Genomic DNA, 21,126 nt, shown 5'->3' with positions numbered 1-21,126 from the left:
CAGGTTAGATGAGATGTGTTAGATTTCAATGTAATTTGACTCCACATGTATACTGTTCTTTTTCTTTATTTTATATTCTCATTACTATTATTATTACTACTTTTTCTTTAAAAATAGGATAGGCTAAGCATATTGACATGTAGCGGAAATACACCAAGGAGAGGAGGAGTGGGAAAGAAGAAAGATGGGAAGAGAAGGATAGGAGAGAGGGTAAGGGGGGGAAGATGAGACGGATAAGGAGGAGTGGATTGTAGAGAAAGGAGCAGTAGAAAGGGAGGGGAAGTAGAGTAGAAAAGGATGATGGAGGGAAGATAGAAAGTTGGAGGGTGGTAGAAGAAAGAGGTGTATGGAGAACAGAAGAGCTATAATGGGTTTCTATTTTTGGGGGCATTGTTGACAAGAGGAACTGACGTAATTATTATTTAATACTATATGATATGGGCTTTGTATAGTATACATGTGAGTGTGTGTTATGAAAATGAAAATAAAATTTAAAATTCTAACACCCTTAAAAAAAAAAGACGTGTGAACTTCAACTCCCAGAATTCCTCCTTTCGCTCTTCATCTTGATGATGTGCAGACGGGCGGGGGGAGGGAGCTGGAACAGGTTCTAAACGGCACGATAGATTTGTGAAACCTTTTCTATAGAAGAGGTTAGAACTGGCAGGAACCCACCCCTGCACTGAATCCTTATATCCTATTCTAGCTAAACGTTCATAATATTTAATAAAATTTTCTAATCCTCCTTTTCAAATCACTGTTTACAATTTACATCCAGTTTCCTTATGTTATACCCATATCTATATATACATTGTTATCCTTATCCCTCCTACCTTATTTGTGTGGTTTTGGTTGTAATATCATGCTCTGAAAGTTTTCCATTTGATGAGAGAATAAGCAGGTGAGATGCTTCACAATCCAGTGAGTGTATCTTCTCTTTTAACTGGATGCTCCCTGCAAGACATAGCAAGAGAATGTCCACCATGATTTTCACCAATGATTACCGTAACTTAATTGGTACTATGCCACACTAGGAATTCTGCTGGACTGAAAGGCTGGAGTCATTGTGAAGTGGGAGTTAGAGAGGAGCAGAGGCAATCATATTTTTATGCCCCGTTTTCTTTCCACAACTATTAAATGAATCACTGCAGCTGTTAAGTTAGTAATATGGCCAAGTGAATCTGGCTTCCCCATTGACTTTGCTTGTCAGAAGGGTGTAAAAGCTGATCATATGACCCCGGGACATTGCGACTGTCATAAATATGAGTCAGTTGCCAAGCTGTAACAACAACAATAAAATGAAACACCGAGGCTTCTGGCTAAATTGAGAAGTTGGGGAAAAAATATCCCAGAAGCAGGAAAAACTTTTCATAAGATGGATATAGTCACCAGGCTTAACTCCAGAGGATGCCTTAGCCTTTTTTAATCAGCCAAGGTGCCAAATTGAAGGCGCCTCATCTCTTACCAACTTTTCTGTTTTCTAGGTAAGCTGCAGTATTTAGGAGACAAAACTAATATGCTGATAAACTTGCAATTTGTTTTAGTTGGAATATAATTCTGACGTTTGGGTTGGCAATATATAAATCATGTAACGATGCTATACCTGTTTCTTCAAAGCATACTGTAAAATGTGATTGGTTGCTGTTTTTCCTCAACCGGCCATAAGAGGGAGCCAGAGCGACTGTTAGCTCTCTCTCTGTCCATTAAGATGCTGGGCTGATCTGATCTGGAAGTGCCTTAAGCTATTGTAAATTTTGCAACTGTTAGCAAACCTTGATTACTGGACTGATTGTATGTTACTGGACTGTGTTATTTGGATTATCCCTTAACTGAAAGACGTTGATGACTGACTATCTTATCCGTGTATGACTTGGACTGTTTGATGGACTCTGATACATCTATTTTCACGAAAGTAAAAGCCTGTTTAAACTGCAGTGTTTCTGTATGCTGGTTTGTGTGTTCTCCAACACAACTCTCACAACGCTTCACTGAACGTACTCGCTTTCCCAACGGGGAGCTTACCTAACAGGGCTTACCATTTTTAACAAGATAGGACACTGCAAGCAGGCCCAGGGGCTTAGAACAGGGGCTTCCAAACTTGGAACTTTTTCAGAGTTGTGGATTTCCAGAATTCCACAAATCAGCCGGCTGAGGAATTCTGGGAGTTTAAGTCCACAAGTCTTAAAATTGTCAAGTTTAAAGATCCCTGGATTAAGTGTTGGACTAGGAGACAGACCCCATGGGTTAAAAGTATTGAAAGACCCAGGTTCAAATCCTCCCTCATTCACAAAGTTGACTGGGTTACTCCCTCTACCTTACTCACTGGTCGCTCACCAGAGGGCACACCAAAGTACACATACACAGTACACTAAAGAAGAGAAGAATTAGGGGTGACATGATAGCAGCATTCCAGTATTTGAGGGGCTGCCACAAAGAAGAGGGGGTGAAATTATTCTCCAAAGCACCAGAGAGCAGGACAAGAAGCAATGGTTGGAAACTAATCAAAGAGAGAAGCAATTAAGGAGAAACTTCCTAAGAGTGAGGGAAATGATTTACGAATTTATTTATTTATTTTCTTATTTATTTATTTCGTCAAGCATGTATTAGACAACATATATATGTATAAACATATATATGTATTTAGTGTCATAACCCCTGGTATGCCCAAATATGGGAGGAAGTCTACTGCTTCCATTCTCTGTCTATCGGCTCGTCACAAGAGACCATCCAGACAGAAACCCAATATTTTTTACTGTTGCCTTTGTTACATTTGTGTTGTATTTGTGCTGATAAATAATGATGTAATACAGCACAGGTTCTAATCCCAGTAAGGGTATGGCTAGCTGATGAGAGCTAAATAGCTTGAAATAGATCTATACTAGTCTCCCTTTATTTATTTATCAGCACAAACGCAACACAAATGTAACAAAGGCAACAGTAAAAAATATTGGGTTTCTGTCTGGATGGTCTCTTGTGACGAGCCGATGGACAGAGAATGGAAGCAGTGGACTTCCTCCCATATTTGGGCATACCAGGGGTTGTGACACTAAATACATACCTATTTCCCTGGCTCAGCTGATAAAGGAGGAGAACCCTGTGGCTTAGTGGTTAACACATCTGCCTAAAATGTAATACAGCACAGGTTCTAATCCCAATAAGGGTATGGCTAGCGGATGAGAGCTAAATAGCTTGAAATAGATCTATACTAGTCTCCCTTTATTTATTTATCAGCACAAATACAACACAAACATATATATGTTTACATATATATGTATTTTGGATTTTGGATACATGAAATGGATACAAATAAAAAGAAACGTAAGGACAGGGATGGTGGGCACGTTGGTGCGATTAACCAGTGTAAATTAACCAATAAATTAATCAGTAAATTATCCAATTTACACAATTAATCAGTGGAATAGCTTGCCTTCAGAAACCGTGAGCTGCATATTTTTAAAGAGTCTAAATAGTCGCTTATCTAAATCGGTATAGGTTCTCCTGCTTGGGCAGGGGGCTGGACTAGAAGACCTCCAAGGTCCCTTCGAGCTTATTCTATATTCTAACATAAAAGGGTTTGGGGGTTGGTTGGTTTTGCTGCCATCTGTCGGCCGTCCGGATTTGGAGGCATTTTGATTACGGCTACTACTCACTGTGACTTTCCACGAGGGGCTGGTGCGCTTCGTCTTGCCCCCGGCCGAAAAGATGCACGGTTTTCGGCGTCTGCGCCACCGCTAGGTAACCTTGCTTACAGCTGATCTGGCAAACGGCTTCAGGATCCTCTTTGAAGATGCTGCGGTGGACCCCGGCCCTGGGGAACAAGAGCAACGGGGGTCCGAGGGGCGGCGGAGAGACCGCGGCAGAATCCGACCGATCCTCTTCTTGGGATCGCTGTTCGCGCACCTTTTCGGCAACTTTCCCTTCAGGCTCCCGGAGGCGGCGCGGGGGTCTGGAAACCGAGCCTGCCGGAGAACCAGCGGCGGAGACGGAGCGTCTCTTCCGTGCGCCCGGCATGATTGAAGGATCCTCACCTCCGATCGCCTAAAGGGGAGAACAAAAAAAACGGGCAAGTTCTCCAGAACGACGCGCGTCTTGTCTCCCTCCGGGCTGCTTTTGGGCGGCTGGACTTCCCAAACGTAAGAGAAGGCGTGCCTGGCGAGGAAACCGAAACTGCGGCGCGGTCCGTGCCTGGAATCGGCTTTCGGTGGAAGGACGGCGGGGGGCCGTGGCTGGCAGAAGAAGGGCGGTACACGAGTGTCGCTTAAGCGCTGGATTCGTCGTGGAGACGTTGGCGCTTTTTTTTTTTAACCGAGGATGCAGCCGCGGCTCCCTCAGCTTTCCGCGGCTCCCGAGTTTCGGTTTCGTTTCATGACTGACTGCACCAAAGTTGCTTTTTTTTTTTTTCAGGAGGCAACTGGACTGCCATGCTTTTTCCCCCCCGCCTTCCTTTTGAAGACTGTCGCTTCTCACCCAAGAAGCTTCTCCCACTCTTGACAGGATAGCGGGCAGTGGAGGGACTGGTATTTCTTGCGGACAGCTGGGTCAGTGGTATCCTTTTTAGAGCAAGGCTGTCAAACTCGATTTCATTGAGGGAAGCATCAGAGTAGCAATAGCAATAGCAGTTAGACTTATATACCGCTTCCTAGGGCTTTCAGCCCTAAGCGGTTTACAGAGTCAGCATATTGCCCCCAACAACAATCCGGGTCCTCATTTTACCCACCTCGGAAGGATGGAAGGCTGAGTCAACCCTGAGCCAGTGAGATTTGAACAGCCGAACTGCAGAACTGCAATCAGCTGAAGTAGCCTGCAGTGCTGCATTTAACCACTGCGCCACCTCGGCTCGTTTGGCTTGGGGGGGGGGAATCTCAATGTCGTGTGTGTGTGTGTGTGTGTGTGTGTGTGTGTGTGTGTGTGTGTGTGTTTATGTATTGTGTCACAACCCCTGGTATGCCCAAATACTGCTTTCTCTCTCTGTCTATCAGCTCATCACAAGAGACCATCCAGACAGAAAGCCATTATTTTTACTGTTGCCTTTGTTATATTTGTGTTGCAGTCTCCCTTTATTTATTTATCAGCACAAATGCAACATGTGTGTGTGTGTGTGTGTGTGTGTGTGTTTGTAGGTATAGGTATAGGTATATGCGTATATGCATAATGCATATATGTATATGTATATGTATGTATGTATATATGTGTGTATGTGTGTGTGTGTATGTATATGTGTGTGTGTGTGTGTGTTTATGTGTATATATATCTATATATCTTTGTTGTATTTGTGCTGATAAATAAATAAAGGGAGACTAGTATAGATCTATTTCAAGCTATTTAGCTCTCATCAGCTAGCCATACCCTTACTGGGATTTGAACCTGGGCTATGTTACATACTAGGCAGACATCTTAGCCATTAGGCCACAGGTTCTTATCCATTATCAGCAAAGCCAGGGTGAAAGGTATCTATTAGATTTTTACAACCCCCGGTATGCCCAAATATATATATCTATGCCCAAATATATCTATCTATATCTATCTATATATCTATCTATATATCTATATCTATCTATATATTTATATCTATCTATCTATCTATCTATCTATCTATCTATCTATCTATCTATCTATCTATCTCTATATCTATATCTATATCTATATCTATATCTATCTAATCTGTCTGTCTGTCTGTCTGTCTGTCTGTCTGTCTGTCTGTCTATCTATCTATCTATCTATCTATCTATCTATCTATCTATCTATCTATCTATCTAGTGAAATCCAGTAGGATTTCTGGAGAACCCATAGCAGAAATTTTGAGGAGTTCAGAGAACTGGCAAATACCACCTCTGGCTGCCCCTGGAGTGGGGTGGGAATGGAGATTTTGCAGTATCCTTCCCCTGCCACGCCCACCAAGCCATGCCACACCCATCAAGCCACACCTCGCCCACAGAACCGGTAGTAAAAAAACATTGAATTTCACCACTGGCTGTGATGGCCAAAGCAGGACTTCCCTCTGACTCTCTCTCACTCTCATTATATAATCTATCTTCCTTCCTTCCTTCCTTCCTTCCTTTTCTTTTTCCTTCCCTCTTCATTCCACTTCCTTCCTTTCCCTCTTTCTTTATTTTTCCTTGCTCTCTTCCTATCTTCCCTTCTTTGTCTTTGTCTTTCCTCTTTCCCTTTCTCCTTTCCTATCCCTTCTTGCAGGCTCAAATGGAAAAGGGGAAACATTTCTCTTTTTGTTTCATTTTTAGTTTAGTTTTGCTAGCCCTCTGTCAGAGAAATCAGAGCCTGGGGGGGCACACGCTGTCCCCCCATCAGCATTTTTTACTGGCAGAAGGCTGCAGGAGGCTGTGTTGGCCAAAATGGGGCCCAGGAGCTCCGTTTTCACTGGGCGAGGCACCGCGGTGCGGTCCTTTGCTGTTGCAAGGGCATGGGCGTGGTCTAAACACCCTGGAGGCCAGATCCGGCCCTCGAGCCTTGAGTTTGACACACTTGTTTTAAAGGGTCATTGAAGCTTACTTACCAATGTCATCCACAGAGTAAACCTGTCTGTATTTCTAGATCTATCTTTGGAAGCCAAGTCTATAGTAATGGCTCTTTGGTTATCAGTGACTGAGGGTTCACCGACAAAAGGGCGAACGACAAAACCGCGCTCGACTAAACTGCGTCGCTGATGTCATCAACAGGGCGACAACAGCGCGGAGACAGAAGCACGCTGTAAATCCTAAACCTAAACTTAACCCCTAACCCTAAACCTATCCCTAAACCTAATCCTAAACCTAACCCTAAACCTAACCGTTAACCTAACCCTAAACCTAACCGTTAACCTAACCCTAAACCTAACCCTAACCCTAACCCTAACCCTAACCCTAACCCTAACCCTTAACCTAACCCTAAACCTAACCCTAACCCTTAACCTAACCCTAACCCTAACCCTAACCCTTAACCTAACCCTAAACCTAACCCTAACCCTTAACCTAACCCTAAAGCTAACCCTAAATCTAACCCTTACCTTAAGTTGAATCGGCTTTCTTTCGACGCGCTATTTAAAGCGCCCTTCTTTCTCCCCGCTGGCTGTTGTTGCCGCGTTGGTGACATCAGCGATGCAGTTTAGTCGGGCGCAGTTTTTTCGTTCGCCCTTTTGTCGGGTCACGGTGACAGAGCAAAGGGCCCTCTCATACTTTCCAATCTCCCTGCATATATTGGCCTCGAGCTATAGGGGATAACCTCTGTCTAACTTCATCTCCTCCAGGGTCCCCCCAAAAAGCATCAGCTCTACAAAAATAGAGACTGCTGCCTGGTAAAAACATTAGCAACCCACCTTAGGAATGTCCACATCTTCACAAATTCCATTGCCTCCATCAACATTAAACACTACAGTAAAAAAAAAGGCTTGTGGAAGAATGTTATCGTCTCCACTCTGTCCTTTCACAACCTACTTCTTCTTGTCTATACATCTCTTCCAAGTCTGTGACTAAATCACACATCACTTCATTTCCCACCCCATTCTCATCAGGTCTTCTCAAATTCTTCTGCCATCAACTGCTGAATGATGTGGAATTGTAGGGAGCAGAGGGAATGGCTTGAGGAAGGAAGAGTGGCTATCAAAGACAGTGGTCAGATGAAATAAACCTGCATCCAGGGCAGGAATGTAATCTCAGACAAACCTAGTTTTCACAAAGGTAAAAGGAGGACGGGGGAAGCACATTCAGGCTTGCAAGATTTGTCTTTCTCTCTCTTTGTAATAAAATAGTACTGACATACATATCAATAACAATAAGCACAAGCCGAGAAACTGACCATTGATCATACACCAAAGCACGAAAGGATGAGAAGGTACCTGTTCAAAATATGGGCTTAATTCCCCCCCTCCTAATTTTAAAGAGATGTCTTTGAAGTTGTAGAAATGGGATGATTTGCTAGAATTCTATAATTATTGTGCGAATTGTTTGTAGAACCATAACATGCATGATGGTAGCTGTTATTTTATGTTTTTCTTTTTAAGAATCAGGAAATGTGGTGGCTTTGTCGACTGGAACAGTTTGGGGCAACCCCATGTGAATGGCAGATTTGCAACATATTGGAGATTTGGATCTTAAAAAATGTGGTGAGATTGAAGAACCTGAAACGAAACGGGTGCAGGTAAGCAGTTGTGTCGTATGCCTTCTCTCGCGCATCTGAAGCAGAGATGGGGTTCCTGCCAGCATTACTACCTGTTCGCTGCCTGAAAAATTTTGTGCGTATTTGCACAAGATCTGCACATGCGCACATTAAAAAACGGGGGGAAATTACATTTTTTCAATGAGGATTGTTCTGCGCATGTGCAGAACAGAAAATAATAATGGCGCCGCCGAGGATAGAACCTGTTCGATCACATGTCGGGCTGAGTTACTACCTATTCAGCCGAACTGGTCCAAACCGGTAGAAACCCACCTCTGATCTGAAGGTGCAACAGCAATAGCACTTAGACTTATATACCGCTTCAGTGCTTTACTCTCTAAGCAGTTTACAGAGTCAGCATATTGTCCCCAACAATCTGGGTCCTCATTTTATCCGCCTCAGAAGGATGGAGGGCTAAGTCAACCTTGAGTCTGGTGAAATTCGAACTGCTGACAGCCAGCAGATGTATCCTGCAGTACTGCATTCTAACCACTGCGCCATCGTGGCTCATACCAGATTCCTAGTCTGATCTTGAAGGACTGGCAGCCAGACAAAGAAATCAGAAACAACACACAGAGCTGATCAGAATGATATGTTTATTGCTGCTCACCTATAGACAGGTATATCATCAGACAAATGCACTATCTACTCTATAAGTGGTTCCCAACCTTTTTTTTGGCCATGCCCCACCATCTTTAAAATCCTGATGTCCCCTGTGACATCTAATTCTTACTTTACTCAAAAGGTGAACTCTTACTTACATGGAGGAAACCTAAAAGGCCATGAAATTGGTTTAAATAATTGCCCCCATTAAAAATCAAATCAATTGCCCCTGAAGCACTGTACTATAAAAACACACAACTTTTTGGGGGGAATCTCAGCTGCTTCCTTCCCACCACCAATTCAAGATTAGCCAGTTTTTTCACTCCTCCCCTCAACTCACTCCCAGATTTCATAATATTAACAGGAATATAGAAATTCAGCAGCAATTTGTCCAATAGCTTCTTACAATCCAAATTGCAAATGGGCATTTTCAATAACATTTTAACTTTTCCCTTCAATATCCGTCAGCATCCAAGATGTCAGACGATACCTGTGGTCAGGTTTGAATCAATTCTTGGTCACTGGTAATTAAAAAGTATTCTAAAATATTCTTTAAAACTCTTAAGATCTAGTACATGATTAGGAATAAGATAATCTATTCTAGGAGTATTTTCAGACATAACCAGATTCGTGTGTGTGTGTGTGTGTGTGTATATGTGTGTGTGTGTGTGTGTATGTGAGAGAGAGAGAGAGAGAGAGAGGGAGGATCTATATGAAATGTATGAAATATATAGGAAATATATGAATCTATATGAAAATAAATATATATAAATACAGTATATAAATATACTGTATATAGCAAACTATTCTAAAAATGCGAGTACCAGGTGTAGCTATAAAAGAAGAGAGAGGCATTGCAATCTCCGGAACGTAAAACATATTATTCACTTAGCTTTCGTTAGCCTCTGCTAACATTGTGTAAAAACTACAATTGAAGAGATGTTTGTCTTTATGAATCATTGATCAATTTGGCCATTGCACGCATGATAGGCCCATCTACCTGCCTCCCCACCTGTAATTAGCTCTGTCATTTTTACTTCAGACATGTTAATTGATGGAGGCTTAGCTCCTGTTGCTTCCTTCCCTATCGCACACAGTTTGGGCTGCTCATCCCCAAGGAATGACGCTGAGCTGTCCGATGTTGCTTTAATGACATTCTCTCTGGCCCCTGCCAGCCCATTGAGGGTGCAAGTGGGACATCTGCATGGAAGGTGCTGCCATATATATGAGGGGTATCCGAAACTGTGACACGCATCCTTTCAGCATGCTGGGTCAAACCGGATCAAACTCTGAGAATGAGAGTGATGCACCCAAAAGAAACATTATCCAAAAAGAGGCATCCTAGGTGGCTTATTGCATTAACTGCCATAATTATGCAAGCAACTACGTAGTGGAAATGGCTAAGTGGCTACAGACTACTGGCTGTCTGGCGCAAAGAACAGCGCTCCCAGATCTGGGCACATATGAAGGAGCACAATCACATGTTCAATTATTCAAGAGGCTGAACTTGTTGCCCACGATGCAAATAAAGGGGGCCTATTGAAAGAAGCCTGGTTTTCCAACAGTAACTCCACTAATAGACATATCAACCTGCTGCAGGCTTACCAAGCATTGAGGCACCGGGAAATATCCTACAGAATGAGTACAGACTGATTTTTATCTGGGAATAGATATCGACAGTACCTCTCCCCTTTTAGACATGCAGATTTGTTCTGCGGAGACATAGCCAGCCCGGGTCAAATGCAGAGGAATCCACCAGGACTGCCTCGAGCTGTAATCAACACGAACAATGAGGAACAAGCCTCATTGTTACAAGATCACGGTCGATCGATTAATATGTCTGGAGTAAAAACAGGCAGAGCTAATTACAGGTGGGAGGTGGGTAGATGGGCCTATCAGGCGCACAATGGCCAAATTGATCAATGATGTATAAAGGCAAACATCTCTTCAATGGTAGTTTTTACACCCTGACAATGTTAGCAGAGGCTAACGAAAGCTAAGTGGATAATATATTTTAAGTTCCGGAGATCACATGTATGTATGTAGGTATGTTTATGTATGTATGTATGTATGTATGTATGTAAGTATGTAAGTATGTATGTATGTATAGGCTACAGCTTCCAAGGTGGCATCTTCAAGTTTCTGTTTCAGACTCCGGGCGCGAATCTGCCAAAGCCACGATTGTTGTCGATCGCTTGAAGAAGCTTCTCCTCCAGTTTTTGTTTTGTTGAGTAAATTGGCAGCAATATAAGATGCCCACAGGTCCTGGCCTCAGGGATACAATCCTCTGAGGATGAGTCATGTGGAGAAATTCTTATCTTCCAAAATTTCATTCCTGTCACAGGGATCCTGTCATTTCCGACCACAAACACTAGAGAAAGGGGAAATCATCAGTTCAACAGAGAACATTAGGGGGAACATAGACAGATTTAAGAACATGGGATTCTTTGGCTCAGGTTAATATTGCCTCCAAAAGGATTTAATAAAACATCTGTTGCCCTACTGGGATAAATTGTAGTGATCCAGCCGTATATTACAGGTAGCCCTCAGCTTGTGACCCCAATGGAGCCCAAAAGTTATGTTCTTAAGCGAGACCTTTGTTAAATGAGTTTTGCCCCGTTTTATGACTTTCCTTGTGACATTTCTTAAAGGAATCTCTGCGGTTGTTAAATTAGTAACATGGTTGTTAAGTGAATTTGGCCTCCCCCTTGACTTTGCTTGTCAGAAGTTCGCAAAAGGGGATCACATGACCCTGGGAAACTGCAACCGTCATAAATATGAAGCAGTTGTCAAGCATGCAGATGTAAATCCTGTAAACATAGGGATACTGCAACGGTGTTAAGTGTGAAAAATGGTTATACGTCACTTTGTTCAATTTTGTTGTAACTTTGAACAGTGACTAAACAAACTGTTGTAAGTTGAGGACTACCTGTATAGAGGTGCTTCTCAGTTATCATTTCAATTCCTTGACTATCTGTTTTAAAAGATCTTTAGAGGAGCAATGAAGTAGTCACATACAGATACTTACCTAGAAAACGTTTTTTATCCTCCAAACTCAGCTCATGAAAAACTTCCCAGAACATCTCTATGGTTGGGTGCGTTGAGCTGTATATGCCGCAATACTCAGCATTCTTCATTGTAAGAATAATCAGTCAATGTGCAAAAAAATCAAGAACCAATAAGAATAAAAAAACTAAATCACCCATCATATTATATGCATCTATCATTCTATAAGCCACTCAGTCACTTGAACAGTGAGAAAGAAAAGAAAAGCAGTGAAAGAAAAAGAAGGAAGCGAAGGAAGGAAAAAGAAAGAGAGAAAGAAAAAAGAAAAAGAAAAGAAAAAGAAAAAAAGCTTTAGTAGCTTTATGTGCAGCCATGCTCAAATTCCTAAATACCATCCAGGGAATTCTATCATTCACTTATTTGATAAGCTAGGAGTTGTGATGGAGAAAAATTAATCCCATTTACCAAACCCTATCCATGCCAATTGAAAATTATGCTCTAGCTAAGGGCATAGTTCCACCCCTCAAATCACCCCTCCTCATAAAGGTCCTTGTCATAAAATGCATCTCTCCATCAGTGGTGAGATTAAAAATTTGTTACTACCGGTTTTATGGGCGTGGATTGGTGGTTCTGGAATGGCTTAGTGGGTGTGGCAGGGGAAGGATACTGTAAAATCCACATTTCCTTCCAATCAGCTGGGACTCAGGAGGCAGAGAATAGATGGGGACAGGGCCAGTCAGAGATGGTATTTACCAGTTCTCCGAACTATTCAAAATTTCCTCTACAAGTTCTCCAGAACTGGTCAGAACCTTTGCTATCCATCCACTTACCTTTTCGTACAAATCCCAATCATAATTGGCATTTCCAATTGCCACTTCCATCAGTTGTTCAGGCTCAAAAATGGCAACTATCTGTTCATCCAAGACTTTGTAAAATCCTCTCCTGAACTCACTGAAAACATCATCCACTGATTTGTTGAATATATAATCGACGTATTTGTCAACATAGTCTTTCCTTTAAAAAGTAGAAAATAGGACTCATTTTTTTTCAAGGTCTTTAAATAAATTTATCAGGGTTCAAAATCAGATCTCTTTTGGGAAAATTGGGTTAACGCGGGTTACATCTAAAACTACGGTACCTGTTTACATTTATTTGTTAATATAATATATTTTCACATTATTAAATATTTACAAGAATTAGTTGGAGGTTAAGTCTTTGTACCACAAGGCAAAAAATGCATATATTACTCAACATTTAGGCCTTTGAAAGCGAACAAGCCTAAAATTTTATAAAGAAATAAGAATTAAAAGACTGGATTTGTTGCATTTTAGTTAGCAATGGTAATCCTGAAGTTCCGTTTGTTGTCGTAACTCCAGCCCCTCTTGGGTCTTTAAGCAGGAATAATACTGGGTAAGGAGTGTGGGGATGGGTGCCACAAGCAAGCTGGCATCGGGCACAAGTCAGTGCCAAGGAGCATGGGCAAGCTGGCAAGGGTTTTGGGCAGTGGTGGGTTTCAAATTTTTTTAGAACCTCTTCTGTAGGTGTGGCCTGCTTTGTGGGAGTGGCTTGCCAGCCATGTGACCGAGTGGGAGTGTCTTGGCGGTCATGTAACTGAGTGGGCATGGTTAACAGTCATGTGACTGGGTGGGCAGGCCAACTTGTAAAATGTGGTGAAACTCACTTAACAATGCTCTTGCTTAGCAACCAAAATGTTGGCTCAGAAACTTTGGCATTTGAAGCACGCAAGTCTTAAAGCTGTCTAGTTACAAGACCCTTGCCCCTTAACCCTTTAGAAAAATAAAACAGGGATGTTCAAACTTGACAGCTTTAAGACTTGTGGACTTCAACTCCCAGAATTCCTCCTCTCGCTCTTCATCTTGATGATGTCCGGATGGACGGGGGGAGGGAGCTGGAACCGGTTCTAAACGGCACTGTAGATTTGTGGAATCTCTTCTATAAAAGAGGTTAGAACTGGCAGGAACCCACCCCTGGTTTTGGGTATGTAGTGCTCTGGGGTAATAAGAGATGTGGCCAGGTGCTAGGGAGAAGAAGTGGTAGGAGCAGCATAAGGAAGTGACTTGCAACCAAATTCCCATTGACGTTGCTTGTGGGAAGGTGTCAGGGAAGATTGCCATTGCTGATCACCTGACAGTGGCTGGCTCTGATGTAATCATAAGGCAGGTGCCCTGTTCATGGTCACATGACCCCAGGGATATTGCAACAGCCACAACTTAACTTAATTCTTACAAACAGAGAAGTGATAGAGGGAGTTGAAACTGTAGGAACCTTGGGTGAGTGACCATGTTATACTAGAATTCAACATAATGCAAATACAAGCAATAGAACAAAGATACCAGAGTCTTAGATTTTAAAAGAGCTGATTTAATAAACTCAGAGAGAACTTGGGAAAGATTCCTTGGATGAAAATCCTAAAGGGGAAAACAACTCAAGAATCTTGGGAAACTCTGAAAAATATGATAATAAAAGCCCAGACCAGCACAATACCACTGAGGAAGAAAAAACAAGAAATCTGAGAAGCCAGAATGGCTGCACAAAGATTTCTCTGACAAATTGAAAGACAAAAAGGACAAGTACAAAAAAAATGAAAAGAGGGACAAACAAATAAGACATAGGTCTACAACAGTTACAGGAACTGGGTGTGGCTACAATAGTGAAGAGAAGGACCAGAGGAGACATGATAGCAGTGTTCCAATATTTGAGGGGCTGCCACAGAGAGGAAGGGGTCAAGCTATTTTACAAGGCACCTGAAAGGATGGAAACTGATCAGGGAGAGTTTCAACCGGAGAGGAGGGGCCAAAATCACAACGACACAACGTGCTATTTCATTGCTCAGAGATCGCAGTCGACACTTTTGTCACTGGGGGGTCCAAACGGATCTAAACTGTCCCGAAGAGACAGTGAACAGGAAGAATACGTCTTGCTGATCTCGAGGATATCGCAAACTCCCCAAAAAGAAGCAAGAGAAGTTCTTCAAACCGGTGACAAAAAATCCAGCCAAGTCTGATGAGGTCAGGGTGGCTCCAAAATGGAAGGAATGGAAAATGAAAGTGTTTCCAGCTGGTGAGGAATCTTTATTGTTTTAAAAAAGAGACTGCCTATAAAAACCTAAAAATTGATTTAAATTGAAGAATAGAAGAATCAAGCGGCAAAGTTACATTTATAACGGTTCTGGACAGTGGTTATCTCACTTTTTTAAATACTATCTTCATGGATGGAATCTTTACAAGCCTTTTAAAATAGATGGATTAAGTCTTCTTTTTCTACTTTTTCTTTGTGACTCTCTGTGATTTATAGACCAAAGCTTTCCTCTTTCATTGCTGTGGGTATTTTTTTTTAATTCATTTAAAGATTGGACCTCTTTTCCTAATTTGAAATACAAAATAGATATAAAAAAGAAACATTTTAACAGTGCTACGCTGCTCGAATGCTGGGAGGTTTTGTTGATCGAAGCTTTGTGTATTCAAACGGAACCCTTTTTTTCTTCACGGTTTGTTGTTATGGCTTGGTTACAGAGCGATAGGAAGGGAAGCCAGATGTCCCTTCGAAGCGTGTTTTCAACCAGAGAAGAGTGGAAACAACAGCTTTTGTGAATCCATGCTTTAACTTTAATAATCTTCCAAGAGAGAGCAGCTGTGTTTCTCAAGATGGCACAATGTCAAAAGAATATAGAGGTCTTAACCTTGCAAACAATATTTTCAGAATTACTAAAATTATCAAATACAAATGAGAGAATAGAAGAAAAACTGGAATATTTGGAGCATCTAACAGCAAAATATGATGAAAAAATTGACGATGTTTATCAAAAGCAAAATGAGGGGATTGAAATCCAAAAAATTGAAGTGGAAAATGAATATAAAGAGATTAAACTTGCTGATATTTATGCAATTGGTTTGTTTTTGAAAATGCAAAGAATGGAATATTGAAAGAGGAAATAAAAGGAGAGTCATTATTACATACTTATTGGCCTGGTTTACAGCTGTCAAAATGCCATTTTCAATCAAGTCTACATCCATGCTGTCCCAGGAAATCTGAAAAATAAAATTGTTGCAGGTTAGGCAAATCTGTTAAAGCTAAAATTAATGTGTTAGTAAAGTCTCTGTACTGAACAATGAAGAATGTCAAGACCTTCTATTTATGTCGGATAGTTGGCATCAATAGTTTCATCCAATGACACAGTTTGAATAATGCTTTGACCATTTCACACATGGTCTCAAACCATGGTTTCCCATAACTGCATTTTACTGAATAACTAAGAAGACTCAGACAACGATCAAACTTTATAACAAGGTCATGAACCATAACAGCTGAATTCACATAGCATACCAACCCTAAACAAATCAGCTTATGACTTAATGTGTTGTGTGAATGAGATTTCAGCCTTTTGTGGCTCTTCTCTGGAGGGCCCAAGTGTGTCTGCAGGATATGGTAAAAAAAATGTGATGCATATAAAAAAAACCAAACTGAGCTTGGATTAAACTATCATTGATGCCATCTTGATCTATGCCTCTGAAAGACAACCTTTTCCTCAAGACAAGACTCAGAATGATGTCTCTAGCATCATTCACCTATTTATTCCAGCTTAAATTGTTCACTTGCAACAAGGTAAACTTTTCCACCTTTTAACTGATTTTACCAGCCCTGGTTTTCTTCCATTTTTAATACCTATTCCGAGTTATTAAGCATTTGGGGAGGCATCATGAAAGGATGCAGAGACTTGGCAGGTACTCACACAATAACATAGCCCAAACGCATCTTCCATATCATCATGTTCATACTCGAGAACTCTCTGCAAATTCCTTAAAACAAAAGGAAATGGAAAATAAAATATTATGTGAAGTTCTTTCAGCAGATATTAAAACATTGCCAATCAAAAATACATACTGGAATGGTTTCACATTTTTATAAGCTCGAGAATATGAACATGATTTCTAGACCGACCCATGCAACCATAAATAGACTCAAGTTTGCCCCTTTTGAACTATCATATCTAGTGAGCCGAGGTGGCGCAGTGGTTAGAGTGCAGTACTGCAGCCACTTCAGCTGACTGCTAAGCTGCAGTTCGGCGGTTCAAATCTCTCTAGCTCAGGGTTGACTCAGCCTTTCATCCTTCCGAGGTGGGTAAAATGAGGACCCAGACTGTGGGGGCAATATGCTGACTCTGTAAACCGCTTAGGGCTGAAAGCCCTATGAAGCGGTATATAAGTCTAACTGCTATTGCTATTGATGGGGCTGGAATGGTTAGATAGAGCCAGATAGTCAAGTATTTGATGAGAAGATGCAAAGAAGATATTTGCATGACTGCTCCAGAAAAACCTTTGGGTCCAGATAATTTTAAAAACTAAGCTAGTGGGGAATACCCTCTTTCCAGGCCAAATAGGGGACATGCTTCTATTGGGATTTGGGTTGTACTGGGATTTACTAAACTAAGCTGAGACACCAGTTACAATGGGCAAAAAAGAACGTTCCTTCTCCTAGACTAGAGGTGTCAAACTCAAGGCCTGTGGACCAGATCTGGCCAACGGGGTGCTTAGATCTGGCCTGTGGGGCTACCCTAGAAACAGAGAAGGACAGGCCGCAGTGTCTCTGCCAACAAAAACAGAGCTCAGGAGGGCCGCGCAACAGCCCCGTATAACCTTCTGCCAGAGAAAATGGAGCTCCGTTTTCACTGGCAAAGCGTTTGGGCCACCACAAACATCCCCAACATGAGTGACATCAGGCTGGTCACGTCCCTCTGGCCACATCTGACTCCCCCCCCCCCCGAAGGTTAAACAGAACCCTGATACGGTGCTGAATGAAATTGTGTTTGACACCCCTGTCCTAGACAGTTCAGAAGACATATGTGATGGCTACTATATTTGTAAACATGTTTTGGAATAAATAAACGTTTGTCATAAATCTGTGGGTTATTATCCTTGCTTCTCTGAAAAATTGAAAAAAATCTGTGTGCTTACAGAGAGGTGGTGATTTTAAAAGGAAATTTAAGGAATCATTTCCACACTAATAGAGAAATGGGAGTCTAAGGAGATCCATTAAGAGAAAAAAGCAGATAGGTCTCAATCTTTTCCTTCCTTCTTGCCTTTGGTTATGGATAGAGAGCACTTCCTCTGTCAGCCATTACAGCTATGTAACTGGGGATCTTCTACTCCAGAGGTGTCAGCCTGTGGGCTGGATGCATTATGGGCAGGCCATGCCCACCCCAGCTCCACAAAGGGGAAAAAATGTCACAAAACATCACGATGACAACGTGACACCGCAAGTGTGACACCTGTGTTCTCCTCTAGGTTACTTCGTTATGACAACTCAAATCAAGAGAAGCCTCCTACTGCAGAAGGGATGAGAGGAGAAATGACAAATGATTTTCTGATCTCTACACCTTGGCCAAGTCATTTTAAACCACATTCCTTCTGGCCCATTCTTTGACACAGAAACATGGTTTTGTCAGTTGTAGGGTGAGTGCAACGACTGGATACAATCAGTTAAGACCCAAATGTCCCTAGTAACTTGATAGGACTGAATTCATTTACCTTCCTATCACAGGGCATAGCTCTTTCACATCATTGAGAGTTGGCTTCTTGTTAAGCAGCTTTTTAAAGACAGCAAGTGGGAAAGGTAGGTAGGCAGTGACTTGGTTGGCTATTGAGAGTCCACAGAGAATACCAAAAAGGTAGTATTTATTCTTTTCCACAGAAGGCTGCAAAAACAAAACAGCAAGAGAACATCACCACAACGTTTCTTTAGTTGCACTTTGATATTCTGCTAGAGCCTACTTTATTTATCTTGCCTTCCTTATTTTTATAGCTAAGTCAAGGTGATGAACATATGTACCTACTCCGTTCTCAGCTGGCTTTCAGGCTTAAGACAGGACTAGAACTCACAGGCTCTAGATTTCTAGCCTGCTACTTTAACTATTACATAAAATTGGCTCTCTTGTTTTTCTCTGCATCTAGGAATTAATCTGTATTTTCCCAGAGCTAAGGGCAATGGAGAAACAGTGTGACCTTATCAAAAGTCTTATCTCTTCCTGCCAGACTTCTTATATTACCCTGTAAGACATCAAACTTATTTTCAAATTGCTGCTCTTTATCAATGTGCAAATTGCAGAGCAGCTAAATGCTTCCTTTCATTCAGCTCAAATTTTCTAGTCCCTGAAGGCATCTTTCCCACAATTTAGGCCCTCAAGAGGTGTTGGGATTACAAATCCTCATAATCCCTCAGATGTTTTGAAGTTTCCCAGACAATTTTTTTCCAATGAGCAAAAAACCAGGTGTAGAACTTCACAAATCCAACTTGCACATATTTTCCACATTAAGATCCAATATCCCACCTCATGGGGCAGGGTTGGTATGTATCATCTTGATGAATTGAGTTCATTTGAACTGGAGTTGGGTCTGATAAACTTACCTTGGTAGGAAACCACATTGGGGAACACGGTTCACAATACATAAACATCCCATATTCTGGCTGTGCCAGCCTCTCAAACACTTCTGAAAAGAATTCCACCAGGTAACCTGTACCTCCATATCCAACCATTTCCTTTTCAAATTGAACCTGCCAAAACAAGTGAAGAAGAAAGGAAAAATAGTCCAAAGAATGTCCATGGAGATTTTTAATCATCCAGGTCATGTTTGTTCCAAAGGTGCTTTTCCAGAAGGCAACTGGGCTTTCTTGGTTTTTCTTTTTGGAAAATGAAGAAAAAACAACAACCAAGGAACTCCAGTTGACTTTTGCAAAAGCACCTTTGGGATAGTTCAAGGCATCTGTTGTCTTCACTGAGAGAAGACAATTGAGGAATCAGTGTCCATAAAAGCCCCTAAGCAGAGGTTAAGAATTGTGCTTAGTCTTCATCCAGTAATCTCATTTGTGCCCCATTAGAGCAATGGCTGGAAGCAGATCTCAGAAAGTTACATGAGCAGAGGTGATATTCTGTAGGTTCTGACCAGTTCTGGAGCGTGACCCGACAAATGAGCGCACGGCAAAAGCACACTGACAAAAGCGTGGCGCTAAAACTGTGACATCATCAACGCGACGTCATCAACGCGCTGACAACAGCGCACCGACAGAAGCGCGATTTAAGTTAAGGTAAGGGTTAGGGTTAGGGTTAGGGTTAAGTTTAGGGTTAGGGTTAGGGTTAAGTTTAGGGTTAGGGTTAGGGTTAGGGTTAGGGTTAGGGTTAGGGTTAAGTTTAGGGTTAGGGTTAGGGTTAGGTTTAGGGTTAGGTTTAGGTTTACAGCGCGCTTCTGTTGGCGCACTTGTCAGCGCGCTGCAGCGCTCATTCGTCGGCACGCTTTAGAACTCGCGGTTTTGTCACCGCGGTTTAGTCGGGCGCGCTTTTGTCGTTCGCCCTTTTGTTGGTGAACCATTCTGGAGAACCAGTAGCAGAAATTTTGAGTAGTTCGGAGAACCAGTAAATACTATTTCTGGCTAGCCTTGTTCCCATCTATTCGCTGCCTCCAGAGTCCCAGCTGATTGGGAGGGAATGGGGATTTTACAGTAACCTTCCCCTGACATGCCCACCATGCCACGCCACACCAGGGCCACAGAACCGGTAGTAAAAAGTTTGAATCCCACCACTATACATGAAGCTGCCTCTCTATGGTTCCCTATCATAATCCCCCTCCCACCTGCTTCAAAATCTTCTTTTCAAGGGTCCCCAAGGTTTCTGAACAGACATGGGAAATGCCCAGGCAACTCAAGATTCTGAAAAATTTGAGAAGTTGTAGTTTTAAGAATTGTATGAAAGAAGTGAAACAGAAACATCCTTCTTCAGATGATGAAGAATGTTGAATTGCTTTAGTGAATAACAGAAAAGCTCTGAATTTGCAGAAGGTCAAAATGATTTCATGTTCTTTGAACACTTTGGCTAATTTTGGACCCATCACTCAGCCAAGCTATTCCACTGCTGTTAGGTGCAGAAAAATTAGAGGTGACCTTCAACCTCTACATTGTGTCTAGTTTCTTAGAATTAAGGCAAAACACAGGTAGTCCTTGACTTACAACATTCATTTAATGACCATTCAAAATTGTTGTAACTTATGACCACTTTCCACATTTATGAACATTGCAACATCCCCACGGTCACATGATCGAAAATCAGTTGCTTAGCAACTGGTCTTCATTTATGAAGGTTGCAGTATCCTGGGGTCATGTGATCAATGGAGTCAAGTCAATGGAGAAGATAGGTTCCCTTAACAACTGTTACTAACTTAACAATTACAACTGTGCCAAGAAACGTCATAAAATGGGGCAAAAGTTACCTAACAACTTGGCAACCGAAATTGTGGGCTCAGTCAGAAATGAATATGAATTGTAAAACAGTATGATTCCGTGGAAAAGGAAATTTGGATTAAA

General features: G+C 41.8%; 2 protein-coding genes across 2 annotated transcripts in view; both read right to left on the bottom strand.

Annotated features, from left to right (window-relative positions):
• The window catches only part of LOC116513094 (E3 ISG15--protein ligase HERC5-like), a 43,888-nt gene extending 39,545 nt beyond the window's left edge, over positions 1-4,343 (bottom strand). Inside the window, exons 1-2 of the mRNA XM_032223908.1 lie at positions 3,651-4,343; positions 834-954 (exon numbers count right to left, since the gene is read on the bottom strand). Coding sequence (XP_032079799.1) covers positions 834-954; positions 3,651-4,011 — 482 coding nt within the window. The 5' untranslated portion in view covers positions 4,012-4,343. The remainder of the gene's footprint in view (positions 1-833; positions 955-3,650) is intronic.
• Positions 4,344-10,803: 6,460 nt separating this feature from the next.
• LOC116513095 (probable E3 ubiquitin-protein ligase HERC6) overlaps positions 10,804-21,126 on the bottom strand; it is a 36,299-nt gene continuing 25,976 nt past the window's right edge. Inside the window, exons 17-23 of the mRNA XM_032223909.1 lie at positions 19,180-19,326; positions 18,303-18,469; positions 16,508-16,574; positions 15,736-15,806; positions 12,588-12,771; positions 11,780-11,882; positions 10,804-11,122 (exon numbers count right to left, since the gene is read on the bottom strand). Of these exons, the coding sequence (XP_032079800.1) occupies positions 10,899-11,122; positions 11,780-11,882; positions 12,588-12,771; positions 15,736-15,806; positions 16,508-16,574; positions 18,303-18,469; positions 19,180-19,326 (963 nt within the window). The 3' untranslated portion in view covers positions 10,804-10,898. The remainder of the gene's footprint in view (positions 11,123-11,779; positions 11,883-12,587; positions 12,772-15,735; positions 15,807-16,507; positions 16,575-18,302; positions 18,470-19,179; positions 19,327-21,126) is intronic.

Source organism: Thamnophis elegans, chromosome 9, assembly GCF_009769535.1.
Source record: "Thamnophis elegans isolate rThaEle1 chromosome 9, rThaEle1.pri, whole genome shotgun sequence".
NCBI lineage: Eukaryota > Metazoa > Chordata > Lepidosauria > Squamata > Colubridae > Thamnophis > Thamnophis elegans.
The sequence above is the reverse complement of the archived record's forward strand: the minus strand, read 5'-3'. Positions and strand labels throughout refer to the sequence as shown.